This window comes from Bos indicus, chromosome 4, assembly GCF_029378745.1.
Source record: "Bos indicus isolate NIAB-ARS_2022 breed Sahiwal x Tharparkar chromosome 4, NIAB-ARS_B.indTharparkar_mat_pri_1.0, whole genome shotgun sequence".
NCBI classification, from domain to species: domain Eukaryota; kingdom Metazoa; phylum Chordata; class Mammalia; order Artiodactyla; family Bovidae; genus Bos; species Bos indicus.
Genome location: NC_091763.1, coordinates 107,963,568 through 107,974,083, shown reverse-complemented (window position 1 = coordinate 107,974,083; position 10,516 = coordinate 107,963,568). Strand labels below are relative to the sequence as shown.

Sequence of the window (10,516 nt, the reverse complement as noted above, 5' to 3'; positions counted from 1 at the left end):
ATCATTCCTTCCAAAGAACACCCAGGGCTGATCTCCTTCAGAATGGACTGGTTGGATCTCCTTGCAGTCCAAGGGACTCTCAAGAGTCTTCTCCAACACCACAATTCAAAAGCATCAATTCTTTGGTGCTCAGCTTTCTTCACAGTCCAACTCTCACATCCATAAATGACCACTGGAAAAACCATAGCCTTGACTAGATGGACCTTTGTTGGCAAAGTAATGTCTCTGCTTTTCAATATGCTATCTAGGTTGGTCATAACTTTTCTTCCAAGGAGAAAGGGTCTTTTAATTTCATGGCTGCAGTCACCATCTGCAGTGATTTTGAAGCCCAAAAAGATAAAGTCTGACACTGTTTCCACTGTTTCCCTATCTATTTCCCTTGAAGTGATAGGACCAGATGCCATGATCTTAGTTTTCTGAATGTTAAGCTTTAAGCCAACTTTTTCACTCTCCTCTTTCACTTTCATCAAGAGGCTTTTTAGTTCCTCTTCACTTTCTGCCATAAGGGTGGTGTCATCTGCATATCTGAGGTTATTGATATTTCTCCTGGCAATCTTGATTCCAGCTTGTGTTTCTTCCAGTCCAGCATTTCTCATGATGTACTCTGCATAGAAGTTGCATAAGCAGGATGACAATATACAGCCTTGATGTACTCCTTTTCCTATTTGGAACCAGTCTGTTGTTCCATGTCCAGTTCTAGCTGTGGCTTCCTGACTTGCATATAGGTTTCTCAAGAGGCAGGTCAGGTGGTCTGGTATTTACATCTCTTTCAGAATTTTCCACAGTTTATTGTGATCCACACAGTCAAAGGCTTTGGCATAGTCAATAAAGCAGAAATAGATGTTTTTCTGGAACTCTCTTGCTTTTTCCATGATCCAGCGGATGTTTGCAATTTGATCTCTGGTTCCTCTGCCTCTTCTAAAACCAGCTTGAACAACAGCTTTTGATCTTAGCTGAACTAAATCACCAATCTCAGTGAGAGTAGACTTAATTCTTACCTTCTTCATAGTTTTTATTCCTCTAGAAGTGCAATACCTTTTGCAACTCTGTCCATAGGTTTTACTGTCCAGAACAACCGACCTCTCATAAACAGTCTCTGATCTTCCAGGCATTGGAGAGCAAAGAGTAGCTCACTTTGCATATGTGAGACAGTGCAGAGATACTTCTTCAGTTAACATATTCTTCCTTGAGATATCCTAGACTTCTTCTTTATTGAATTACAATGATATTGACCTATGACATTGTTATGGTTAAGTACACAAGGCTTGGGAGTCAGACTGTCCAGGTTAAAGTCTGACACTGTTTTTCTGGTACATGCATACATAAAATAGACCAATAATAGGACCCTCTTCTGGGATATGTTATGATGACTGAACGAGATGATCCATGTAAATGATCAATATAAGTATGAAGTGTACAGCACTGAGTGATTAATTCAAACCTTAACTCTTATTGTAAAAACCCATTTTGTTTCTACATTCAGTAAGCACTGTTGCCCACTCACAGTGATTAAGAGTAGGGTTGAGAAGTTACTAAACCCCAAATGAAGGACACACCCTTATTCTACTGAACAACCCTCCTGTTCACTGTTACTGTGAAATTGAGGAAGAGTCTGGAGGAAAGTGGCCACCCTTGTCTCAGGGCAAGTTATAAAGTGGATGTAAAAGTAACACTCTGAAAAAAATTATTTCAAACATATGGGACTCAACTCTGACGACTGGGTTTGTAAACAGAATTAATTACCACAAGGCAGAAGAGCCAGTCATACCATACTAGCCACTTATACTATCAGGTAAAATTTCCTATGAAATTGCTGTTGAAAAGATACTAGAAAATAATATACAGAGACAGTCTGTACATCTACATAACTTACATTCAACACACAAAATTTTCTGGGAATCTAAAAAACAACAGAAAATATTTGTTTGTACCCATTTTCCACCTAGTTTTATTCTTTTAGTAGCCATGAGCTAATCAGTTTACCCCCAAAGCTATAAACAACATACTATTTCCACCCCATCAGCAAGCTTTTCCTTTATCTTCCCTGCTTTCTCCAAAATCAGTTCAGTTCAGTTTAGTCGCTCAGTCGTGTTTGACTCTTTGTGACCCCATGGACTGCAGCACACCAGGCTTCCCTGTCCATCACTAACTCCCAGAGCTTGCTCAAACTCATGTCCATCATGTAGGTGATTCGATCCAACCATCTCATCCTCTGTTGTCCCTTTCTCCTGCCTTCAATCTTTCCCAGCATCAGGGTCTTTCCCAAGGAGTCAGTTCTTCACATCAGGTAGCCAAAGTATTGGAGTTTTAGCTTCAGCATCAGTCCTTCCAATGAGTATTCAGGGCTGATTTCCTTTAGGATTGACTAGTTGGATCTCCTTGCAGTCCAATTCCTTTTGGATTGACTGGTTTGGATCTCCAAAATACCTGGTATTAATTATGTTCCTTTAATCAGCCTGCTCTCTAATATGACTCAACAATTTTCATATGAGATTTTTCAGCATTATGGAGCAGAACTAGCTAGACATCTCTGACTTACTCTTGAGCAGGGGGAGTGCAGTTTTTGAGAGTGGACAAGTGTGCTTCTAGGCTTTTGAAGATCACTTCCCTTTATAACTTTCTATTTTCTTTCAAATCTTGTGACCTATACAATTGGGCAGGAAAGCATAAAGAATGTATTCAACTGTGTAGACTCAGGAAATCAATTTAAATAAATGTTAATTTCAGAAATATTAAATTCAGAGCAATCAAACCAAAAATCATAGTATAATCCAAGCTATGGGTTTTCCAGTAGTCATGTACTGATATGAAAGTTAAACCATAAAGAAGGGTGACTGCCAAAGAACTGATATTTTTGAAGTGTGTTACTAGATAAAACTCTGGAGAGTCCCTTGGACTGCAAGGAGATCAAACCAGTAAATCCCAAAGGAAATCAACCTTGAATATTGACTGGAAGCACTGATGCTGAAGTTGAAACTCCAATACTTTGGCCACCTGATGTGAAGAGCTGACTCATTGGAAGACTCTGATGCTGGGAAAGACTGAGGACAGGAGAAGTGGGGGACAGAGATGAGATGGTGGGATAGCATCACTGACTCAATGAATATGAGTTTGAGCAAACTCTGGGAGATAATGAAAGACAGGGAAGCCTGGAGTGCAGTTCATGGAATTCACGGAACATGCTTAGTGACTTAACAGTAACAATAAAATCACATCTGAAAGAAAAATCAATGAATGCAGTATAGCTAAAAATTTTCCTTCAAAGGAAGAAAGAAGCCTTATTCTTGTGTCATCAAGGCGTACATAAGAGAGCAGAGAACTTTTTTGGATTCAAATGTCACCAGTTAGAAATGACTCTCCTTGAACAGTGCTCTCCTCAGGGCACCCTTGACCTCTTTGTTCCTAAGGCTGTAGATCAGCAGGTTCATCATGGGGTTGAGAAGACTATAAAACAGAAAAAGGTTCTTCTGCTGCTTCTCAGGGTGGAGGGACTTGGGGGCCATGGACATGATGATGGCACTGCCAAAGAAGAGCCCGACCATGCAGAGGTGGGAGGCGCAAGTGGAGAAGGCCTTCCTGCAGCCCTCAGCTGACTGGATCCTCAGGATAGCGGCCAGGATGTGCGCATAGGAGCCCAGCAGCAGGCAGAGGGGCCCGACGAAGACAAACACAGAAGCAGCAAAAATGACAAGTTGGTTGAGCTTAGTGTCAGCACAGGCCAGCTTGAGGACAGACAGGATTTCACAGAAGAAGTAGTTGATTTCATGAGGCCCACAGTAGGGCAGCCTCAGGACAAGACCCACGTGGACCAGGGCCAGGAGGGAGCCACATGCCCAGGAAGTCCCCACCAGGCTGATGCCAACTCTGCAGCTCACAATGACAGAATACCGGAGTGGGTGGCAGATGGCCACACACCAATCATAGGACATCACCACCAGGAGCAGACATTCGGTATGAGCGAAACTCAAAAAGAGAAAGGTCTGTGTGATGCAGCCAGCAAAGGAGATGGGCTTGGCTGGACTCAGGAGGTTGACCAGCATCTGGGGCACCATGCTGCAGGCGTAGGCCATGTCAGCGATGGCCAGGTGTGAGAGGAAGAAGTACATGGGGGTGTGCAGTCTGGGGTCCAGTGAGGTGAGCCCCAGGATGACCCCATTCCCCAGCAGGGTGAGGACATAGAACAGGGAGAAGAGCCCAAAAGGGAATAAGTGGATCCTTGGACCAAGACAAAATCCTAGTAGGATGAACTCTGTAACCATCGTCTGATTTTTCTCCATTTCACTATTAAGAGAGAACCAGACAGCTATGTGACATCTATTTTATTTAATACTTCATATATTTTTGGTATATGGATAACTATTAATAAACATCTTTAAGAACTCATTGAATTATAAATAAGGAAAGAAAGAATAGAAAGGTTAGGGAAGGGGAAAGGAAGGAAGAAGGAAGCAAAAAAAGAAAGACAGACAGACTTATCTATCTAAATAAAGTTAAGTGTTCAATAAACTAAATTTTCTATCTAATATTCAATTTTACAGAAGAGAAATATGTCATCAAAAGACTTACCTAGAGCCACTGACATTGTCCTGAAATTAAGAAATATCAAACCAGATTACAAGAAAACAATCATGAAATATGGATTGTCTAAGAGCTGCTTATGTCCAAATCAGTGGGAGAACTACCCGGTAGTAGAAAGAATCAGAAGCAATTGGTATTTAAATCCCATGTTCACAGATTGGAAGAATTAGTACATGCTGACAAGAGCCATAGATGGATTCAATGGAACCCCTATCAAAATTCCCATGGTATTTCTAACAGAACTAGAAAAATAATCCTAGATTTTAAAGGAATTGCCAAAATCCCAGAATAGCCAAGGCAATCCTGAGAAAGAAGATCAAAGCTTAAGGCTTTCTACTTCTAGATCTCAAGCTGTATTACAAAGTTACAGCAGTCAAAACAATACGTTGCTGGCCTAAAAACAGAAACACAGGCCAATTAAACAGGATTCAGGGCACAGAAATAAATCCCTGCAAATATGTTCAACTAATATTTAACAAGGGAGCCAAGAATACTCAGTGGAGAAAGGACAGTCTCTTTAGTAAATGTGCACATTGGATATTCATATATAAAAGAATGAAATTAGACTCCTATCTTACACCACTCACAAAAATTAGCACACAGTGGATTAAAGTCTTAAACAAAAGAACTGAAACTACAAAGAAATAAATAAAACATAAAATAAATGATCCTTGACCTGGCTCTTGGAAATGAATTTTTTGACATAACATCTAACAAAATAAAAAATAAACAAGTGGAACTACCTCAACTAAAAAGGTTCTGCATGGCAAAGAAATAAAAAAAAATTAACACAATGAAAAGACAACATAAGGCATGGGAAAAGATACTTGGAAACCATATATATTGAACAAGAGGTTAATATTCAAAATATATATTTTAAAAAACCCATACAACTCAGCAGCAAAAAAGCCAATCAGTTCAGTTGCTCAGTCATGTCCAACTCTTTGTGACCCCATGAACTGCAGCACGCCAGGCCTCCCTGTCCATCACCAACTCCAGGAGCCTACCCAAACTCATGTCCATTGAGTTGGTGATGCCATCCAACCATCTCATCCTCGTCATCCCCTTCTCCTCCTGCCTTCAATCTTTCCCAGCATCAGGGTCTTCTCAAATGAGTCAGCTCTTCACATCAGGTGGCCGAAGTATTGGAGTTTCAGCTTCAACATCAGTCCTTCCAATGATCTCAGGACTGATCTCCTAGGATGACTGGTTGGATCTCCTTGCAGTTCAAGAGACTCTTAAGAGTCTTCTCCAATATTACAGTTCAAAAGCATCAACTCTTCGGCACTCAGCTTTCTTTATAGTCCAACTCTCACATCCATACATGACTACTGGAAAAACCATAGCCATGACTAGATGGACCTTTGTTGCCAATGATCCAATCTAAATGTGAATAAACAATCTGAATGGACATTTACTCAAAGAATACATACAGATAACCAAAGGCACCTGACAAGTTACTCAGTATCACTAAATATCAGACAAATGCAAATCAATATCACAGTGACCTATCACATCATGCCTGTTAGAATGGTTATGATCAAAAAGATAAGAGATGACAAATGTTGACAAAGATGTGAAGAAAAGGGAACCCTTTTACACTGTTGGTGGAAGTGAAAATTGTTACAGTTAATGTGAAAAACAATATGGAAGTTTTCCCTGAAAATAAAAATGGAATTACCATATGATCTAGCAATTTCTCCCAGGCATTTATCTGAAGGAAAAATAAACACTAACTCAAAAAGTTATCTGTGGCCCCATGTTCATACCAGCATTACTCACAATAGTCAAGAAAAGGAAACCACCTAAGTGTTCACCAGCAGATGAGAGGATAAGAAGTGGAGAGTGTGTGTGCGTTCAGCCACAAAAACAAGGGAGTCTTGACATTTGTGACATGAACGGACCTGGAGGGCATTCTGCTTAGTGAGATAAATGAGACAGAGAAAGACAAATACTGCATGATCTCATATATATGTGGGAGCTAAAAACCAAACACCAAACTTATAGACAGGGATTAAATTTGTGGTTAAGGATTGAAGGGTACGTATGGAGCAGAAACTAGATGAACATATTCAAGAGGGACAAAGTTCTAGTTATAAGGTAAATAAGTACTAGTGACTATAGCTAACACAATGAATATAATTAACATTACTCTATGGTATATTTAAAAGGTGTAAGAGAGTAATGATCCTATGACTTCTAACCACAAGAAAAAAAAAAAGCAGTTTCTCTTTTTATGGTTATCAATATGTGAGATGGATTTTTAAATTCATTTTTTAGTTTTAAAATAAACAAACTTTTATGCTAGAGTACCAATTAACTATATGCTATGATAGAACTGTGGTGTTGGAGAAGACTCTTGAGAGTCCCTTGGACTGCAAGGAGATCCAACCAGTCCATTCTGAAGGAGATCAGCCCTGGGATTTCTTTGGAAGGAATGATGCTGAAGCTGAAACTCCAGTACTTTGGCCACCTCATGCAAAGAGTTGACTCATTGGAAAAGACTCTGATGCTGGGAGGGATTGGGGGCAGGAGGAGAAGGGGACGACAGAGGATGAGATGGCTGGATGGCATCACTGACTTGATGGACGTGAGTCTCAATGAACTCTGGGAGTTGGTGATGGACAGGGAGGCCTGGCATGCTGCAATTCATGGGGTCGAGAAGAGTCGGACACAACTGAGCGACTGATCTGATCTGATGATAGATATTTACTAGATTTATTGTGGTGATCATTGTATAATATTTGCAACTCAAATCATTACAGTGTGTACCTTAAATTTAAATAATACTGTATGTTAATGATATCTCAATAAAACTGGAAAACAGTTTTTAAAAGAGAATAAGATTGATCATAGCCTAGAATCAGGAACTAGACCCATCTTACTATTGATTCAATCCTTCATATTTGGGAAATGTTTTATATCTGAAATCCAAAACATATTACCATTTAAACAAAAAAAATAGTGACTGAAATCAGCAGTAAGGATTAATACATATTTTATAAGTATCTAACAGAAACAATGATAAATTCAGCTTGCCTCTTGACAAATGGCAGCATTAGTATGTTAGTGCTAAGATATCTAGTCTATGAATTTGTGGTTTGGTAAATTAAACTTTTTTTTCCTACCTTGTATCTTGGATGATAGTTTCCTCTATAAACTATGTCAAAATTCAACATTATTTCTAGTGCAAACATTTGTCAGTGCCATTGCAAAAACAAGTAACTTGAGGTTTAGCTACACTTTTAGGATTAGTGTTGAAAAAGGTGCTGTTTTTGGCCACGCCTAATTTAGCTGTCATCAATACCTGTGGAGATATCAACATGGATGTAAGAGACAGAATTGAATTTTGAGAGAGAAACTTGGAAACATAAACCGAAGTGATGAGAATAAGAACCCATAGGTTAAAAACAAGATAATATCAAGAAACACGTGACTTAAGAGTTTTGGGAATCTCCAGAAGTCCACCTAAGGTGCTTTGAAACAGTATCAGGGAGACAGGACAGAAAGATGCGCTTGAACCCAAATGTACTCAGTTGAGTGAGTTACCTGTTAGAGAAAGACTGGGTGAAAGAAAGGAGCTGCTCAGTACAGAGCACAGACATAAGGTCAGAGAGGCAGCACTGTCTGTGCGTCTTAAAGACCTTCAGGGAAGGGGAAGCCTGACCAGTTGACACAGGATTCTATGCATCAGGCAATTCTATGTCCACAGTCTAGATGGATGGCTTGGATGACCAGTACTCAATAACGCTAGTCAGTAAGCTCCCTGACTAGCCCTTCTGCTCTGATTTTGTGTTCACCAATTCACCATTTAACTTAAGACTTAACACTTAAGAGAATGCTCAGTTGTGTCCGACTCTTTATGACCCCATGGACCCCATGGAATTCAGTCCATGGAATTCTCCAGGCCAGAATACTGGAGTGGGAAGCCTTTCCCTTCTCCAGGGGATCTTCCCAAGCCAGGGATCAAACCCGGGTCTTCCACATTGCAGGTGGATTCTTTACCAGCTGACCAGGGAATAAGATGAAGGCATCAATCAGCAAAGTTGTTTGCTTATTATGCAATTGCATTTCAAATTCTAAATGAATGAACATTTAGATGTTCTGGCTTATGCTTTATCCAACTGTGGTTTACATAGCATGATGTAGTTCCTGAACACTTTCCAAAGCTGGATCTAAAAAGTGAGGACTAGACCCCAGACCAAGGTAACCTCACTAAAGCAAAACTTGGAAAGAAATGGATCCCTTCCTAACAGATGAGATGTCTGTTTCCTCCTAAACATTATTCATAAGTTGTCACATTGCCTGGACACAAAAGTAACCTAACTGATACAGTAAAAAGTCGTTATATATTACCAGGGATTATTTGGCTTTAGGTTAATATTATACATTTCTATGCGTAACAAAGTTTCTGTATGTTTTAAGCACATAAAACATGTAAGAATATTTGACTGTGAAAGATATACAATATATTTGAATCCATCCCCTCCTAAAACAGCAATTTCCTTTTCCAATTTTCCTTCACAGGAAAATATAAATGGAAAAAGAAATACAGTACAAATCATGATTTTTTTTAGTGCAATTGAAAGACAGATGAAAAAGGTCAGAGTGCGTGTATATTCTTTTAAGCACAGCAGCCATATTTATTTCAGATTTGATTTATTTTAAAGCACAGCAATAGGCTTGTTCATTTTTATACCCCTGGCAGTTAATAAACAAATGAGTAAACATCTACATTGTGATGTCCTTATCTCAGGTCTGGTGTCTTTTAAAATACGTTCTACTATGACTATTTCAAGTTCAGCTCATTAGTCCCAAACAAAGTATAGAAATTCAAAAGAATTTCACTCTGATGATTTGGACTAAAATAGGATTTTAAAATGTTAATAAGAATAACTAAAGAATTTATAAATTGTTTTAAGTAATTAAACTTTGGATAGACTTCTTTATTTTTTCTTATTTTTATTTGCTACCTACATATCTAATATTAGTTAAAAACAGTCAAATGGAATGCAAACAGATTAAGCTTAAACTTCTGGTGGGGTAAAAGGGGAAGTATCATAGTTCCAAGTGTACCTTATAAGCATAGTGATGTCTATTAATTCATATATGTACGGTTCCAGAGTTAAAAAATGGCAAATTATTATCTGGTTAATAAATAATCAGGCAACTCTAAAGTTCTAAAGTAAATATTTAAGAAGGAAATCATTTCATATATAAATAAAACATCAGAACCTGATGAAACCTGTATCCTAAAACATAAATCTTGAAGCAATAGGGAGCTGGAAAGTTCTTTTCTCAAGTAGTAGGCATGTGTGAAGAAGAACTCCTAAGATGATCACCCATGTTTATCCACAGCTCAGTTGAACTGTGAGGGTGTTTACTTGCACATAATAAGAAATAACTGAAAGCTAATTCATCTTAGTGCTTATGTAGGGCTAAGCCAAGACTTCGCAAAGTTGTTGTATGGGCTAAGGACTGATAAGTGACTTTTCCCAGATATAAGAACTACTGCTGAGCACAAAGGTCTGTCAGTTTCCCGTAATGAAAGGCTATTTGAGAATCTGTTAAAGGTTAATAATAATTGATCATACTACTGACTGCTTCCGATATACCAGGTACTGTGGAAGTACATAGTGAAGCAGGCTGATGGTTCTGGGCTCTGTGAAGAAATGATTGAAAATATGCTTCAGGAGAAAGAGTGGGGATATATATTAAAAATGTGCACATAAAATGGAAACATCCTATAAAAAGAAAATGTAAAGAATTATTGATGATCTCATTCTTCTCCTTCCTTGCTATTCTACTTCTTAACATCTTGGTCCCTTTCTTTACTCTTTCCATCCCCATCACAAAATCTTATCCTCCAACCTACAGAAAATTTAAGTTACTCATATTTATTGAGTACATTCTAGATGCCTGATAGTTTTTAATGCTA

General features: G+C 38.7%; 1 protein-coding gene across 1 annotated transcript; it reads right to left on the bottom strand.

Annotated features, from left to right (window-relative positions):
• Window positions 1–3,344: 3,344 nt before the first annotated feature.
• LOC109558026 (olfactory receptor 2A1/2A42-like) lies at window positions 3,345–4,277 on the bottom strand. The gene has a single exon (XM_019959514.2). It carries the CDS (start codon window positions 4,275–4,277, stop codon window positions 3,345–3,347), a length of 933 nt encoding a protein of 310 aa, XP_019815073.2.
• Window positions 4,278–10,516: the final 6,239 nt, after the last annotated feature.

Coding starts and splice junctions, on each gene's coding strand:
- LOC109558026 (XM_019959514.2), bottom strand. CDS start 4,277: ATGGAGAAAAATCAGACGATGGTTACAGAGTTCATCCTACTAGGATTT.